The following is an 18,612-nucleotide window of genomic DNA, read 5'->3' as shown; positions in this document are numbered from 1 at the left end:
CGCAGGTGACGCCGCGCAGCGCGGGCTCGCCGGCGCGGTACCCGAGCGTGAGCCCCTCCAGCTGTCTCCAGTACCTGAACAGCCCCAGCGTGAGCGTGGACTTGCCGGCGCCCGTCCTGCCCACTATGCCGAGCTTGTCTCTGGGCGCCACGGCGCAGGTGACGCCGCGCAGCGCGGGCTCGCCGTCGCGGTACCCGAGCGTGAGCCCCTCCAGCTGTCTCCAGTACCTGAACAGCCCCAGCGTGAGCGTGGACTTGCCGGCGCCCGTCCTGCCCACTATGCCGAGCTTGTCTCTGGGCGCCACGGCGCAGGTGACGCCGCGCAGCGCGGGCTCGCCGGCGCGGTACCCGAGCGTGAGCCCCTCCAGCTGTCTCCAGTACCTGAACAGCCCCAGCGTGAGCGTGGACTTGCCGGCGCCCGTCCTGCCCACTATGCCGAGCTTGTCTCTGGGCGCCACGGCGCAGGTGACGCCGCGCAGCGCGGGCTCGCCGGCGCGGTACCCGAGCGTGAGCCCCTCCAGCTGTCTCCAGTACCTGAACAGCCCCAGCGTGAGCGTGGACTTGCCGGCGCCCGTCCTGCCCACTATGCCGAGCTTGTCTCTGGGCGCCACGGCGCAGGTGACGCCGCGCAGCGCGGGCTCGCTGGCGCGGTACCCGAGCGTGAGCCCCTCCAGCTGTCTCCAGTACCTGAACAGCCCCAGCGTGAGCGTGGACTTGCCGGCGCCCGTCCTGCCCACTATGCCGAGCTTGTCTCTGGGCGCCACGGCGCAGGTGACGCCGCGCAGCGCGGGCTCGCCGGCGCGGTACCCGAGCGTGAGCCCCTCCAGCTGTCTCCAGTACCTGAACAGCCCCAGCGTGAGCGTGGACTTGCCGGCGCCCGTCCTGCCCACTATGCCGAGCTTGTCTCTGGGCGCCACGGCGCAGGTGACGCCGCGCAGCGCGGGCTCGCCGGCGCGGTACCCGAGCGTGAGCCCCTCCAGCTGTCTCCAGTACCTGAACAGCCCCAGCGTGAGCGTGGACTTGCCGGCGCCCGTCCTGCCCACTATGCCGAGCTTGTCTCTGGGCGCCACGGCGCAGGTGACGCCGCGCAGCGCGGGCTCGCCGGCGCGGTACCCGAGCGTGAGCCCCTCCAGCTGTCTCCAGTACCTGAACAGCCCCAGCGTGAGCGTGGACTTGCCGGCGCCCGTCCTGCCCACTATGCCGAGCTTGTCTCTGGGCGCCACGGCGCAGGTGACGCCGCGCAGCGCGGGCTCGCCGGCGCGGTACCCGAGCGTGAGCCCCTCCAGCTGTCTCCAGTACCTGAACAGCCCCAGCGTGAGCGTGGACTTGCCGGCGCCCGTCCTGCCCACTATGCCGAGCTTGTCTCTGGGCGCCACGGCGCAGGTGACGCCGCGCAGCGCGGGCTCGCCGGCGCGGTACCCGAGCGTGAGCCCCTCCAGCTGTCTCCAGTACCTGAACAGCCCCAGCGTGAGCGTGGACTTGCCGGCGCCCGTCCTGCCCACTATGCCGAGCTTGTCTCTGGGCGCCACGGCGCAGGTGACGCCGCGCAGCGCGGGCTCGCCGGCGCGGTACCCGAGCGTGAGCCCCTCCAGCTGTCTCCAGTACCTGAACAGCCCCAGCGTGAGCGTGGACTTGCCGGCGCCCGTCCTGCCCACTATGCCGAGCTTGTCTCTGGGCGCCACGGCGCAGGTGACGCCGCGCAGCGCGGGCTCGCCGGCGCGGTACCCGAGCGTGAGCCCCTCCAGCTGTCTCCAGTACCTGAACAGCCCCAGCGTGAGCGTGGACTTGCCGGCGCCCGTCCTGCCCACTATGCCGAGCTTGTCTCTGGGCGCCACGGCGCAGGTGACGCCGCGCAGCGCGGGCTCGCCGGCGCGGTACCCGAGCGTGAGCCCCTCCAGCTGCAGCGCGCCCGTCTCCGGCCACGTGGAGCCCGGGCCCTTCTCCACGGTCCATACGGCTTCCTGTTACAACAATCATATATACATATCACATATAGCGGGCGACCTCAATATCGCACCACGCCAGCTGCACACCCACGGAGTAGGATGGAGATGGCAAGTGGGCGTTCCCGTCTATCCGACAGTTAGTAGCGACCGACTCACTTTATGCACAGACTATGCTCAGTTGTTGTGTAAACTTCATGCTCGAATGACATTCACGTCGTACGTACGCTCGTCTAACAAAAATTGATAATTAAATTTAAAATGCCGTATTGTGCAGTATTAAGCTGCAGAAATCACAGCGGTTAAAAAAATCTTTCACGTGGAGGTATTTCCTATCACCGGTGGTTATTTATTTAAATATAATCCAATAAATACGAAAAATCTGTTTATTTTGCATTATTTACGAATTTTCGTTAAGTAAATCTATATTTTATCAGTAAGAACTTAGAGTTCACAATCCTTTGTCACAATTCTTTACGTTTATCTGGAATATTCGCTATCCTAAATGTCAAATAACTTCGCTACTCAGATGCTGCGCAATGTCGATATTTATATCGATAAAGTTAAAGTTACGATATTTCAAGTTTGATGTTTGGTTCGGTAATAAATTATTATTTTAGACACGTTTCTTATTATTATTTGGGATAATCAATGTCTTAGTAAATATGGCAGCTCTGGTCATCAAGCACTAAGTCGGGGTCATTTCATGGCAACCTTTCAAACCTTCGTATTCCTTTACATACGTTTTTGTTTTTTACACCCATCATATTTTCATCGTTAATATAATTAGACTAGGTACTTAATGCACTTATGCGTACAATGCATGCAATGTGCCATGAATAAACGTTTTATATTTTCTATTTCTTTATTATTAATTATTGTAGGTTACCACAAGATGCCGATATTAAAAATAAATGGATCAATGCTACTGGGCAAGAAAATTAGTTTCCGCAAAAATATAGCACCATTTGCTAGGAGCATTTCTTAGAGAAAGGTTTCTGGGGATAAAATTGCCATATATCTCATGTAGCGTCCACACGCCTAAAACTTAGTTACTAATTTAGTAATTATTAGTGACATTCGGGCTCACTAAATTAATAAAAAGTGTTCCGTACCACGCAAACTAGCGTCAAATATTGGAATTTTGCCGCCCCCCTTCTTGATTTCATAGGTCACAATCTTACAATCAAATCAAGTGGGATCGATGAGCCAATTTCATGTATGCTTTCACACCATACAATTAATTTGACAATTTAATCAGGTTGTCCCGTCTAGATTGGCCTTAAATGCTGCTACAAGTAAATATATTGTTAAAGACGAATACTTACCTATGTAAGTAATTGCAGATTTGTGATTACAAAATAACAGCAATACCGAGTTAATAGACCTTTAAAGAACTATGATTTTATTTGTTTGACTTTAAGATATATTTAATGTTCACATTAACAACCTAGTTGGTCAATTAATAAGAAACAAATTTCTAGTTAGATATTTGTTGTACTGTACTACATATTATTTTTCATACAATCACAATTATCACTACCTATATTATAATCATAAATAAAGTATCATCTAAATGTGGTAAAACATACGGTACTTAATGAAATATCAATACCTAACTGAACACACAAATATCGATAAAACACTCCGATTACACTGTCCCCTCCCTATATCGTCGAATGGAAAGAAGTTCCAACGGTTAACTACTCGCAGGCGTGTAGAGATCTCGAAAACACCAGTGTAACGTGACCGTGAGATCCGTAACAAACCATGCGTAATTAGACCTTACTTATACTGGTTTTTTAGCCCTTTTCTCGCCTGTAATAAGAGTGATTTTAAAATTATAGAAAATAGCGCCATCTGGTGTTGAGTAGTTGTATTAGGTGAACGTTGAGCGAGCTTTTGTGAGATGAATAAGATAATGAAAGAGTCGTATGCCATATAGCTTTGACATTATATTTTAAACCGTCACTCATGTAGCCTACAGTTGATATTCGTTCGAGAAATGTCCACCGGTAATAACCTTTTGGTATGGAAAGTTGCTACGAATCAGAGCAATTTTGTAAGTGTGTGACATATTTTAACGTGGCTATGAATGTGTGAGTTTAGCGACACTGGTTTTCATACTAAATAGGAGTCATTTCACATCCACTAGTTTATTAATTCGTGTGCACACCGCACTAATACGTAGTGCAAATGAGTAATAGACGGAGCAAGCGTTCGCCAGAACTAGACGCATCTTAACAGCTAAATTAATAAACGAAATTAAACTATCGTGAGACATATTTCAAAATACTTAGATCAGTACGGTTTCGCTCACTATTATCAATGGCGTAGCTAGGCGTGGGCAAAGTGGGCCGTCGCCCACGGCCTCGCGCCCCAAGGGGGGCCTCGCCCGTGGCCCCTTCGGGCACAGTGAAAGAAAAGGGGCTTCACAGATGCGATTTCGCCCACGGCTAGATTAGTTCACGCTTCGCCACTGACTATGGTCTGATTTCCGATGAATCCGAAACATGTCGCCAAAAGCGACAAAAAATAATAGTGAGTGAAACTGTACTGATCTAAATATTTTAAACTATTAAATATATCTCTCGCGTCGAATGATGTTCCCTATGACAGTTCCTCTGTGAGGAGTTATGTTTTGTGCATGTTACTAATAATGTAAGTATAAATAGGTAACGCTTTTCTGAATAAAAGTCAGTATCTACGCAATATTTGTGTTGTTTACTTCCCGCTCCACATGGCGACCCTGCCACGTGCGGTATCGGGTTCGGAAGTCGAAAGTGCAACCGCGCACTTTACATGAACAAAGTGGATACAATTGAATACCTTTTAACAAACAATCGAATTTAAACTGTTGTGAGACATACTAACATTAAATAATTTCACGGTTTAGACTCACTTGTTTTAGTCACTCGCGAGACATGTTTCGGAGACTTAAACAAGTGAGTCTAAACCGGGAAATTATTTAACCTTTTAACAAAGTCAATAAACATACAATTAAAAATTAATATGTGCAGCTCCAGTGGAAAAAGATGCTGTGTTTATCACCCAAAATAAATAAGTTTCTCTTGGTTGGGCATTTTAAAAACATTGAAGAAATATGTTTTTACCGAATTTTTATTACTTAAATCTTATATGTATATTCTTATAAGTCAAATGGCGTTCTAAAAGTTTTAATCCTGTGTCGAAAGATGGCAGTAAATTGACTGTGACTACAAAATTTACTTTGACAATACGCCTCTATACTAAATTTTCTTTGACCCTAGTAAGAAGAGGACCCAAACCTGCTGCGTTTCAGCGTATTCCTTTATTCTTTCCACTGCGACGATGTTAGTTTCCACTTCAGATGTCATCCTCACCAACCAGTTAAGAGTTTGAGTGATCTGTAGACAAAAAATACATTGCACTATCGATATAGATAACGATTCCTTTAGGACGAAAATCGTGACAAAACAAAAATATTAAATAAAAAAAAATAATTATGTCCAGTAAAAGCGCAACGCATATTATAAACAAGATTGTGAAAATATAATGGCTGCGTGACTTTACCAATGAGGCTATGACACCGGCAGATATGCCCACATGCCTGGCGGTTAGATAGATGATACAGCGCAGCGCAGAAGATGATGAGGTTTCCGATCATCTCGAGCCAGCTCCTGTGGTACCTGCAGAGCGTAGCTGACGGAGAGGCCGACGACGCCAGGGTTGCCGTCTTCCCTGCCGAGCACGGCGAACAGCGCGGCGCAGAAGATGATGAGGTTGCCGATCATCTCGAGCCAGCTCCTGTGGTACCTGCAGAGCGTAGCTGACGGAGAGGCCGACGACGCCAGGGTTGCCGTCTTCCCTGCCGAGCACGGCGAACAGCGCGGCGCAGAAGATGATGAGGTTGCCGATCATCTCGAGCCAGCTCCTGTGGTACCTGCAGAGCGTAGCTGACGGAGAGGCTGACGACGCCAGGGTTGCCGTCTTCCCTGCCGAGCACGGCGAACAGCGCGGCGCAGAAGATGATGAGGTTGCCGATCATCTCGAGCCAGCTCCTGTGGTACCTGCAGAGCGTAGCTGACGGAGAGGCCGACGACGCCAGGGTTGCCGTCTTCCCTGCCGAGCACGGCGAACAGCGCGGCGCAGAAGATGATGAGGTTGCCGATCATCTCGAGCCAGCTCCTGTGGTACCTGCAGAGCGTAGCTGACGGAGAGGCCGACGACGCCAGGGTTGCCGTCTTCCCTGCCGAGCACGGCGAACAGCGCGGCGCAGAAGATGATGAGGTTGCCGATCATCTCGAGCCAGCTCCTGTGGTACCTGCAGAGCGTAGCTGACGGAGAGGCCGACGACGCCAGGGTTGCCGTCTTCCCTGCCGAGCACGGCGAACAGCGCGGCGCAGAAGATGATGAGGTTGCCGATCATCTCGAGCCAGCTCCTGTGGTACCTGCAGAGCGTAGCTGACGGAGAGGCCGACGACGCCAGGGTTGCCGTCTTCCCTGCCGAGCACGGCAAACAGCGCGGCGCAGAAGATGATGAGGTTGCCGATCATCTCGAGCCGCACCGCGAGCCAGCGGTTGGCTATGCAGCTCGGGTAGTAGCAGGACTGGTTGTGGTCGACGCCGCGTTCGGACTCCTCCTCGAATCTATATGAAAACAAGATGCAAGTTAGGAATTAATATAAACTTGTGGTATGACTAGTTTGTTTTTTGCTGGTGAGATTCTAAATCGATATCTAATGGTTAGAACAATTCAAATTGTCTTTTAAGAGTCTATTATCAAGTTAATACCCTATTGAGCTCAAAATTTGGCTACATATGTATCTTATAGTTTCGGGGGCCCTTGCGGATACACTTCGACCCATAGGGGGTAAGTCGGGTGACAATGCAATATTACGGTACCTTCGAGCTGATCTGATGATGGAGACAGGAGATGGCCATAGGAACTCTGTGATGAAACAACGCAGCCTAATTGTGTTCGGGGTTTTTAGAATTGTGCCAATGAGTACGTATTAGTTGCATGTGGTAAGAAAAATACATTCAGCGATAAAAGCTTGTGCCTAAAATGAATTTTTGACGTGACAACGTCTTATAAATCGATGAATCGGTAGCATGCACGAAAAAGTGTCACGTTGTGGACAGATTTTTATGGTAACGTTGTGGACAGATCTCTATGGTAACGTTACGGCCTTTTCATTAATGTTTTCTTATGACGTTATCACGCAAAATTATCGTCTGTAAACCGACTTTAGAGACAACCATATTTTTGTTGCCAAAACCTTATTGTTTTCTACATTGTGGAAAAAAATCCTTACCTTTGCGTGACTCCATGAGCGTGTAGTGATCGCTCCCGCAATACTCTCTCCAAAGTGCGAGTGTATCGGTGATCGCGACACGGAATCAAGCTTCAGCTGTCGCTGACACGTAGAAACCTTGTACCGTAAACTGGGTTTACTTTGATGCGTGGGGTAACATCGATCATTGATTTTTAAACTATACGGAATTCATTTCTGAATGCTTTCATCATCTATTTCTGTTAAGCATGCCAACCACATCATAAAATGTTTAAGTTCGCGTTCAAAAATCAACTCCCTATTCCTCAAAAATTGCGAATCAAAGCAACCCCATTTTACGGTTTGTAGTCAAAAGCAAGCGCCAACGATAAGTTCCTCACCTTTGCGTGACTGCATAAGCGCGTATAGTGGTCGCGCCCGTAACACTCACCGAAGTGCGAGTATATCGGCGACCGCGACACGGAATTAAGCTTCAGCTGTCGCTGACACGTAGAACCTTTGTATGTAGTCAAAAGCAAGCGCCAATGATAAGTTCCTCACCTTTGCGTGACTGCATAAGCGCGTATAGTGGTCGCGCCCGTAACACTCACCGAAGTGCGAGTATATCGGCGACTGCGACACGGAATTAAGCTTCAGCTGTCGCTGACACGTAGAACCTTTGTATGTAGTCAAAAGCAAGCGCCAATGATAAGTTCCTCACCTTTGCGTGACTGCATAAGCGCGTATAGTGGTCGCGCCCGTAACACTCACCGAAGTGCGAGTATATCGGCGACCGCGACACGGAATTAAGCTTCAGCTGTCGCTGACACGTAGAACCTTTGTATGTAGTCAAAAGCAAGCGCCAATGATAAGTTCCTCACCTTTGCGTGACTGCATAAGCGCGTATAGTGGTCGCGCCCGTAACACTCACCGAAGTGCGAGTATATCGGCGACCGCGACACGGAATTAAGCTTCAGCTGTCGCTGACACGTAGAACCTTTGTATGTAGTCAAAAGCAAGCGCCAATGATAAGTTCCTCACCTTTGCGTGACTGCATAAGCGCGTATAGTGGTCGCACCCGTAACACTCTCACCGAAGTGCGAGTATATCGGTGACCGCGACACGGATTCTAGCCGCTTCAGCTGCCGCGACGTCGCCACGTAGAACCTCTGAATGACGTAGTACAGAACGCCCACGGGTACGATAACGACCAAGAAGATGGGCGTGGATACGCTGATGACGAACAACGTTCCAAGGACCTGGTTTCAAAGTATGATTAGCGGTTGTTTTCATTGTGTGCAGCACACGTAGAAAAAGTAGCTAGTAGTGTGAACTGGAACACCTAGTACCATTACATCTTACATTACTTACACGAGTGCCGCTTACGTAAGGCTGAGAACGCACTGCGATTATTTTTTTGCGGTTTCAGAACCGCAAAAAGTGTAACGTGTGCTTATGAAGCATGCTTCATAAGCGCACGCACTTAATAGACTGACAAGAAATTAGACTGAAACCGCAAGAAAAAAACCGCAGTGCGTTCTAAGCGTAATGCTCTTTTAACCTTTTTCGACGCCGTGTCAAACACAAAAGCTGTCACTCAGACGCCACGTCACCGTAGTGTCAAAACTAAAAATTGAACTTTATGCATACGTAGGTCTATGTCGCTCTGTGGTCTGCGACGGATTAATCAGTCTTCGGCGTTAGACCTACGGTGCGGATATATGTAAATCAACTTCATTTAAAACGCGGCGCGGTGGCGATGAAGTGTACTTGTCTTAGGATCATAAGACAACTGTTTTGCAGTTAATAGGCATCTTATGAATGTAGTACAACTGGTACAACTGTTGTATTTTTTAAAAAAGGCTAAAAATTACCATCGCAGTCCGTTTTTACTTGAGTTTATTAAATAAGGAAATGTAAAAAATTCGAGTTTTGAACTCATATAGAAATAAAAGAAAGTTCCAAATTCAAAAGCGCCAAAATCGCCCTGGGTCTTACGAGGATAAAATAGGTCGGCGGTCCCGACCCGAACCCCGGACCGGTATTTGACGACCCCTGGGGCCCGTTTATCAAAAGCTTGTAGCTTGTAATACAAGTGGAAGTCCCTTTCTAACAAAAGCTATCAAAAAGGGACTACGACTTGTATTACAAGCTACAAGCTTTTGATAAACGGGCCCCTGCTATGGAACGATAGGAAGATGATTTTTGCTCCGAAGAGTAATTCGTAAAAGACACTCGGATAAAATGTCCCTTCACTATACTTGTTTTTCTAGGATTCGAAAAATCTGCATAAGTAAGCATTTCATTACGCAAAGTTTTCGATTTAACTCTATTTTTAGACATTAACAAACAGTGCGGGTGACTAAAAGTACGCGAGTTAATCAGCATAAGTTTTATCAGGTATTTCATGTGGTAAAATTTAAAAGTACCTAAATAATAAAAATAGTTGTGCTTGATGCTAAAAAAACAAGTATATAGATGGGTACCGAGGGTGCAATATAATGTACTTTGGTGCTGCTCAAATTGTTAACTTAACAGTTAGTTTTCTGTGATATTTCACTAGTTATCTCGCAAACCCATATAGACAACATTTCTTTGCCGTTGTCCATGAAGAAGGAAACCAAAATAAGTTGGCATGATAAACGTCTGTTGCGTTGATATTATCTTTAGCACAAATTTATAAATATGGTTCGTATATGATAAACAATTATACTTAAGTTAGTGATTAAATTGGGATCAGTTTATAAAATGTCCCCATATTAACTTAAAAACCTTCAATATATTAGCAACATTAGTGAAAGGCGACAGCGGGCTTCGTGTCGTGGTCGTGCAATCTAAAGATAATAGACGCCCCCCGTCTGTTAACCCTTTCACTGCCAAAGATGTCAACTGACGCGCGCGGCTACAATCCAATCCAATATCAACCTTCGTGCATCCAGACAGGGTTCAAGATGACGCGCCGCACACGATAAGCGTGGCGTTTAAAAAAATAAGTGCTATGGATTATTTTAGCACAAATTCCCATAAAGAAACATAAATAAAATAACAAGAAGCGAACATAACAAACATCATCCATCAATCCACCATATATAAGAACAAACATATCCCTCATATATATGTATGGATACGCATATAGTGCGTATACTCTGCGGTTTACCGAGATAATAAGAATAATATTATTAAATAACATTTTAATAGCTATCATTACAACTGGATGGTGTTTAGCAAAAATGTGTCAAACCACAATTCATTTTGCAATAAAATGTGTCAACTTTAAGCGTCAATTTATTGCAAAATGAATGTGTGTTGACACATTATTGCTTATCAGCATCCTGTTATATGATAGACTTGATGAGTTTATCATAAAACGGGCTTAACCTCAAAACAAAACAATAGGTATAGGTATTGCTATTTGGTAACCAATGTCAATGACGACCAAAGTTGATAATGATAACTAAACCCTTTATTTAATTTAAACGTGATTATTATATCCACGAGCAAGATTAGTTTGTTTTAAATATATTTACTTGTAATATACAAGAAGCGCGTCCGACCCTTTGCCTTTCCGTACCATTTCCCCATTTTTTTATATTATTATCATAGCACGGAAAGACAATGAGTGCGGTCACGAAACTACTTATAACTTTTTTTAGTTTATTATAATTCTAAATAAAAATAATTGAATAGCCGTTACGCATTTTATATCAATAAAATATAATATCAATACCGTATACGGTCTGTCTAAACCCAAAGCAGAGGTAAATGGAGAGTTTACCTCAAACATGCAATACAAAACGTCCGTGGCCTCCATCGGTAGCGACTGGTCCACAACGTCGACGTCTTTTGAGAAACGCGCGAGAATCCTGCCCAGCGGGGTCACCTCGAAGAATTGCAACGGGGCTTTTAGCACATTGTCCAACAAGTTCCCGTGCACGAACATGGCCGCTTTCAGGCACGCCAACAACGGTATCAAATCCGTGAAAAATGAGGTGAAGGCTGTAACAATCATTCACGCTTAAACCTTTCCCTACACGGCCTAACGATAATGAATACATTATTTACTTCGGAGGGTGAGCGTATGAAGTGCAAGGGGAGGCGTGACATCTATATAGTACGAATCATCTCAAATGATTTTTTTCGCCCAAACCCTACGCCGTTAAACAAAAGGCATTGTTTCTTTTGTGGCTAGTGGCTACCTCATTTCTCATCAGTGAAAAGAATCACGCCTGTTAAAAAGGCAATTTTATCGTTCTACTTTTATGGTTCAAATTCAGATAACAGCATTCGGAGTTAAGGGGCCGTAGTCGATTTTGGAGCAAAAATTTTAAATTGATAGATTTAGTCGTTGAAATTATACACGTTTTGTTACGTAATATCTAAATAACAAGTATTGGTTTCTATTAGCACGTCTTCTCATCTTGCCTTTTAATAATGAGGTCGCGAGCGTGCGTCACCGGTAATATATGAAAAGAAGGGGTAGTTTTTAAAACTTCATCAAAAATTTATGGTGGTAAATTATACAAATTGATGTATAAGAATAGTTTCAGCAAATGTTGTAGATTGTTTAAGTATCAAAATTATGTTGAAATTAAGTCGATTTTCAGAGAAACTGTCACTTGTTTTGAAGTAATTTCTGGAGAAAATTGATTTCGTCTAACTTTCATTTACACTACTTCAAAGTCATAATAATAAAAATGTAGTCTGATAAACGTCAAGTACAGGATATGTGTAATACAAAATTACCATGTTTAGCCGTCCAAACTTTACGAAATTTACAAATAAGAGCGACAAAATCAATGCTTTACGCGCGTTTACCTAAACGTCCATCAGAAAAGCCAACATTACTAATTTAGTAAGTCTGTTTTCAAAAAATTTATCTGATAAAAGGTAAGATAAGAAGACGTGCTAATAGAAACCAGTACTTGTTATTTCAATTAGGCAACAAAAGGTGTACAATTTCACCGACTAAATCTATCAATTTTACATTTTTGCGACTAAAATCGACACCGGCCTCTTTTAACACGTTTGGGTAATGTAGGACGACAGGTGTGAATATTAGGAGATAGCAAAAAGCTGTTACATAAATTTGAGCCCTATGTTTAGCACGCTAAAATTGCCTTTAAAACGGGCGTGATCGTTTTCACTAATAAGAAATTAGGTAGTCACCGCGGTGCACAAAAGAAACAATGCCTTTTGTTTAACGGCGTAGGGTTTGGGCGAAAAAATCATTTGAGATAATTCATACTATACCTATGCATTACTGCATGCTCTACATCTACCACTGAAGCCAAGGCTACTAAGGCACTACGGTTTTAAAGGAAAGTGCGTTAGAAGAAGAATACGCACCTAACTAAAAACGCGTTTAAAGAAAAATGAATTCCTATTTTGTATACATTGTAAAAACTGATCCCAATATAATTCCATGATTTATACCAGTATTTACACATATTGAGTGATAATATTTTAGCACTACACATCGCTCGTCAGATACATGTGATATTTTATTTTGGCTTCCGTCCATGGACAATTTGTCATCGTACACCACAATAGGGATGATGAGCCCAGAATTATTTCAATGTAAAATGGCGAAAAACTACCGTTTTTCAAGAATATTGTATTGTGTAGAAAAATCTATCACTTTCTTAAACGTGGTTTAACTTATTTATGATTTTGTCTCTTTAATTAAGAAGTTTTTATTCGAACAACGACCAACGAGACATACTTACTTTAAGCTAATTTTGCGGTTTCACTCATGTATTTTTAGTCACTCGCGCGACATGTTCCGACCTTCCTAGGCTCTCCGGAACATGTCGCGCAAGTGACTAAAAATACGTAAGTGAAACCGCAAAATTAGCTTAAAGTGACGTTTTTATTGCCAAAAGTGAACAATTCACGCTTTGTTTTATGTCTTTGTTAATATTTTATAGTTTTAGTTAAATTCACGAATTAATAATGTTTTGTATGTGCGAAATTTCTAGTGCAACGTGTGTCCTTCACCAGGATCGACTGCTACCATGACTGCGTCGCACTTACCGCTTACAAACGTCACGTTTTGACACTAGTATAGTATCGGTATCAACATTGTCTTCTAAGCGGCGGTTAAGAAAAGTTGAAGCCGTTCAATAATACGCCTGTAACTTGTAATAAATGTAGAGGCCCCTGGGGCCCGTTTATCAAAAGCTTGTACTTGTAATACAAGTGGAGAACCCTATCTAACAAAAGCTGTCAAAAAGTGACATCCGCTTATATTACAAGTTACAAGCTTTTGATAAACAGGGCACTGGGGCCCGTTTATCAAAAGCTTGTAGCTTGTAATACAAGTGGAAGTCCCTTTCTAACAAAAGCTGTCAAAAAGTAACATCCGGTTATATTACAAGTTACAAGCTTTTGATAAACAGGGCACTGGGGCCCGTTTATCAAAAACTTGTAGCTTGTAATACAAGTGGAAGTCCCTTTCTAACAAAAAGGGACTTCCACTTGTATTACAAGCTACAAGCTTTTGATAAACGGGCCCCTGCTTTGTTTTACAAGTTACAGGAGATTATCTAAAAGCCTCCCAGTAAAGCTGATCGATGCGTAACTTTTATCGTAACAGTAAAAAGGTGATGTAAGTATCTAAAGAGAACAACACGTTAAAAACTTAGTTTTCTTCATCGTAAATTCAGAACAGAGTCATCATCCCTAGCGTGCGGGTTCGCGACACAACCGACTGATCGCAGTACCGCAAAGAAGCAGGAGGTCCACCCGCGCAGCGTCATGGGCAGCACGTTGTCGATAACGTCCACGTCCTTGCTGAAGCGGTTGAGCACGCGGCCCACGGGCGTGCAGTCGAAGAAGCCGATGGTGGGCGCGCGCAGCACGCCGGCGAGCAGGCCGCAGTGCAGCGCGCGCGCCGCCGCCAGCGTGCCCAGGTACAGCGCCAGCGACGACACCGACACCGACATCACTGCCCAACAACCAGCGTTCTAGAGGCCCGGGAGTTACGAACGTACTTACGGGACGCTTATCGACTTATTAGGTACCTGAGAGGCCCGGGACCAACGTCGATACGAGACTCTTCACTTTATTAGGGACTTGTTGCGTACGTTGAAGCTAGCCAAGTGACTGAGTCAGGCCCGACTCAAGCTTTTATCTAATATACTTACAGGGTGGGAAAGAGTAACCCGACAGATTATAAGCATGCAAATAAATTATTCTTGCAAATAAATTATTCTTATTCTTATTCTTATGCATTCCTGAATCATGAGGTTAAAGAACAAAAAATTGTATATGAATTTTGGTCAAATCCGGCAAAAAAAATTGTTTTTTTGTATCAGTTATCAGTGACAACTTATCACACAAACAAATTTTCACAAGAATTGTCATTGTCTCTAAAATAAGACCGAATTCAGAAAACTTTTAATATTATTTTAGTCTCTAAATGCGGTCAGCAATACACCTTTAAAATGTGTCGGGTTAGTCGTTTCCCACCCTGTATAACTCGCAGTGTATGTCAAGATAAATAATAACGTTTGACCCGATAGTTACTCATGAAATAAAACTATTATATATAATCCGTTTCCATAGTTTTATTTTATTCCCAATTATTAATTTATTCAATTTTCGAAAAGCGACCGGACCTGATCCCGGCCCGACTTAAGCTAGCGTCAATGTACTTACTTTTGGATCACTCGTACTTTAAAACTATCCGCACTCACGTTCAATAAGTTTACACAGTAAATAAATTTTCTTGTTATACAAACAAAAAAATACAAATAACTTGAAATATGGTACAAACGGTACTAACCTAACCTACCTATTTAACTACAAATAAATCAAATTCTGCTCGAGCCAATTATTATTGTATTTTTTTTCTAAGTAATGAACTAGTATTGTATTTAGTCATTAAATATATAAACTTTTTGATTGTCCTTCACATTGTTTTATTCATAATATAAATAACTATTATTATTATTAAAAAAATTGGAAGACAGTAAATTTAGAAAGCAGTTTATAGAAATATTCGCTCTAGAAGAAATCGTCATGCAGTTTATATAAAAGTAGACATTGAAGGCATTGTAATAAAAAAAAAAGATACTAAAGATTGTAAAACGTTTTAAGATTCAACCTTTTTGTGTTTGCATGCACATTGAGGTATATGATGTGACCGAAGAAAAGTAAATGAATTTTGTCATGCATTGTCTGATTACCTAAGTACCTACACATGGGAGTTAAAGAAACCCATGAAAATAAGATGGTAAAACACTGAACAAAATTAAGACCCTAAGAATAGAAAAGGTTTTTCTAGAAGACGATATTATATTACGATGATGCGAGGTAAAGAATGTATTCATTATTTTTAATGTATGAATGTATTCATTAGTACATATAATATATCATTAAATCAGAAGAATTTAGTTACATATAAATATTATATATGACGCCAATAATGTTACAATAAATATAAGAAAATTGAAATAGGTAGTTAATTAGTTAGCTCATTAAGTATAAATTAAAGTTAATGACGTTGATAGTTAGTAAGTAGTAATTATATCTCATATATGTTAGTAAACTAGAAACTAAATTTACTGTTTAAGTTTATAGATCATGTTATTTTCTTGAAACATAGTACCTATAGTAAAAGTAAGTTAGTAAATTTATCATTTGCTTATGTGAGGAATTATTGTGATTCAAAATTAGTAATTTTTTTTTATTTAAAATGTAATGTTAAAACATCAAATATTACAAGCATGTATGTGATAATAAAGCTAGCTTTCTGTTCTAACCCGTTTTTTCAACAAATATTAAGAAATTACAAACAAAAAGTTTTTTTTTAAAAGTTTTATAAGCACATTTTATCGAAAGTATCATACCACAAAATATAAAACCCCATAAAAATTAAAACCCAAAAAAGGCCTTCACATTCTTTTAAAACTATTTAAACTTGTTTTTTTTTATTCGATTATCTAAAACTGATTACCCCAAAAAATTAACCACGTAAATATTATGGATATTCCACACTGGTTAATTCAAACTTAATCATATTTATACCCCGTTTTTTAAGCTTAGAATTTTTCTAACCTCAAAAATAGTGGTAATTAACATTTTCTTCCGAAATGCTAGGGTTCCTATGATATACAATAATATGTAAACACTATAATTCAGTGCATAATTACTCAGATTTAATTTGGGAGGAAAAAGTTACCACTACTTTAGAGGTTATAAAATTTCTAATCCGAAAAAAAAACGGGGTATAGTTGCATGATGAGCATAAGGGTTTAACCTTTAACCCTTAGGGTTATCCTTATCACTGTGCAAATGATAGGTTTTCCGCTATTAGGCACATTTTTATATAGTTCAGCCTAAAAATGGTTAAAAAACCGACATGTTAAATTATTCCTAAACCAGGATAACATACTGGACGGAAAATGTAAGTCAAAAGCGCCATCTGCGTTCAGCTTTGCGTGTTGATACTTTATATCATTTAATGAAACCATCCCAGAACTTTGACGGGTCATTCCACGACAAGTCGCAAGTCTCTATTTCATTGCATGTTCCTTTTATACAATTTAAGCATCATAAAGTTTTTTTTAAGGTAATTTTTGACATAAGCTTTTATCGCTGACTGTACTTTTCTTTCCACAGGCAACTAGAGTCAGGCCAGGCTAAGTTGGCAGCAATTTGATAGCCCAAACGGGGCAAGTGTTATTTTCAACGTCAAATTTCTATAAAGTTATGACGTTTACTTAACACTTGCACCGTCTGCGCTATCAAAATCGCTGCCAACTTAGTTTGGTCTGACTTTAACACTCATCGAGACCATAACATTGGATTGTCACCCAACTTACATACGTATGTGAATTTTTAGCTCAATCGAATAATGGGAAGTGGAAAACAGAATGAAATCGTGATTCGCGTTACCTTTTCATGGTTTGACCCTGATGTAAAGTAAGGACACTAACCACGTAGAATTCCGTACATTGACCCGCCTGTTCCTGTCTCTATCTATAATTTATCGTGCGGTCTCGCTCGCACAGTGGCATTGACCGCCGACATAATGTGCGGGTAGCAATATAATTATAGTATGAATTTTCTCAAATGATTTTTACGCCTAAGACCCTAATCTGTTAAACAAAAACCATTGTTTCTTTTGTGCGAGCGGTAAGCTTCCGTTTTGAGCGCGTGTCGTGTTGTGTAAAAAAACGAACTATAGAGATAGGAACAAGCGGGTCAATGTACGATATTATACGTGCTTAGCGTCCTTGCTTTACTAGAAACATGATAATTGTTAGCGGCGTCCCGTTGATGATGGATGCGTTAGTTTGGTGTGTGCTTAATGCTTATAGCTTATACTATAGCTTACCTTGCCCGACGCCCAAACCACCATACACGCCGAGATACAAGTCGCGCTTTTCTTTGTCCACCGTGCCGTTTACGAGCTGAAGGGAATAATTGCATTAGATAGGTGTCCAGGAACTGATGGACCTGTGTTCACTCTCAAATGGACCCGTGAGTGGCCGACAACTATTGGTGTCTTTCTCTAACATGTGAGTAAGAGAGGGACACCAATAGTTGCCGACCACATATTGTAGTGAAAATGTGGCCCGTCCACAGACCCCTTAGTAGCATTCCACGAAATTGTCTACCGTTGTCCCGTACAAACGCGTATTTCTCAGGATTTGCAGGTATAAGAGTTTCCTTTTCTGTGACAAATGGTCAAAATATGCGCAGAAAAATAATTATTTGCCTTAAACACCGAAAAAAAAAGTCGCAACACAGGAAATAAAACGCGTTTGTACGAGACAGCCCGTGGAATGCTCCTTAATAAAGTACTCCCCGCAATCAATCATTTATTCATGTTGTATATTTATTTATTTATTTATTTTTAACTTTATTGCACAAGAACAAGTACAAAAGGCGGACTTAATGCCTTGAGGCATTCTCTACCAGTCAACCACTGGGCCAAACAGAAATTGTTAAGGTGGGTGCAGTGCGATGCGAAAAAAAAATTTCTAAATATAAATTCTAATACTAACGCCAATATACAAACTAGTAATATTTATAACTATAACACCTTAATTATTTATTTATTCAGTTCCCATATTGAAGTATTTTTTTTGTTTTGTTGGAGTTGGGTTACTCACTATTTATGTATAAGGCAGAGACCGGCCCGGTATCCCCTTCGAGGTTTTTGGAAGGGGTTTTTTTCCTAAGGCTTTGCTTACCAAAGCCGTTGCTAACTACCCTAGAAGCAGTGACGTCAGCGACGTCATAATGACGTAACGGACGTCACAATGACGTATAAATGCTACCTGGGTAAAACCCTTTCATTTGGCTTTTTAAGCGCTTCATAATACGGGTAAGCCGATACCCGTTCCTTAAGCGCTAACCTCTTGAGGGGTATCGATTATAAATTACTAGCGACCCGCCCCGGTT

The 18,612-nt window shown here is 42.6% G+C and overlaps 3 protein-coding genes across 3 annotated transcripts in view; 2 read left to right on the top strand and 1 right to left on the bottom strand.

The window, feature by feature from the left end:
* LOC134745124 (magnetosome-associated protein MamJ-like) overlaps nt 1-18,612 on the top strand; it is a 298,423-nt gene that overhangs the window by 86,451 nt on the left and 193,360 nt on the right. The window lies entirely within an intron of this gene.
* The window catches only part of LOC134745352 (multidrug resistance-associated protein 1), a 118,590-nt gene that overhangs the window by 17,423 nt on the left and 82,555 nt on the right, over nt 1-18,612 (bottom strand). Inside the window, exons 18-23 of the mRNA XM_063679379.1 lie at nt 17,540-17,615; nt 13,920-14,143; nt 8,239-8,456; nt 6,373-6,571; nt 5,230-5,328; nt 1,758-1,960 (exon numbers count right to left, since the gene is read on the bottom strand). Coding sequence (XP_063535449.1) covers nt 1,758-1,960; nt 5,230-5,328; nt 6,373-6,571; nt 8,239-8,456; nt 13,920-14,143; nt 17,540-17,615 — 1,019 coding nt within the window. The remainder of the gene's footprint in view (nt 1-1,757; nt 1,961-5,229; nt 5,329-6,372; nt 6,572-8,238; nt 8,457-13,919; nt 14,144-17,539; nt 17,616-18,612) is intronic.
* Nucleotides 1-18,612, top strand: part of LOC134745302 (male-enhanced antigen 1) — a 182,407-nt gene that overhangs the window by 123,782 nt on the left and 40,013 nt on the right. The window lies entirely within an intron of this gene.

The sequence above is a fragment of the Cydia strobilella genome, chromosome 1, assembly GCF_947568885.1.
Source record: "Cydia strobilella chromosome 1, ilCydStro3.1, whole genome shotgun sequence".
Lineage (NCBI taxonomy): Eukaryota > Metazoa > Arthropoda > Insecta > Lepidoptera > Tortricidae > Cydia > Cydia strobilella.
The sequence above is the reverse complement of the archived record's forward strand: the minus strand, read 5'-3'. Positions and strand labels throughout refer to the sequence as shown.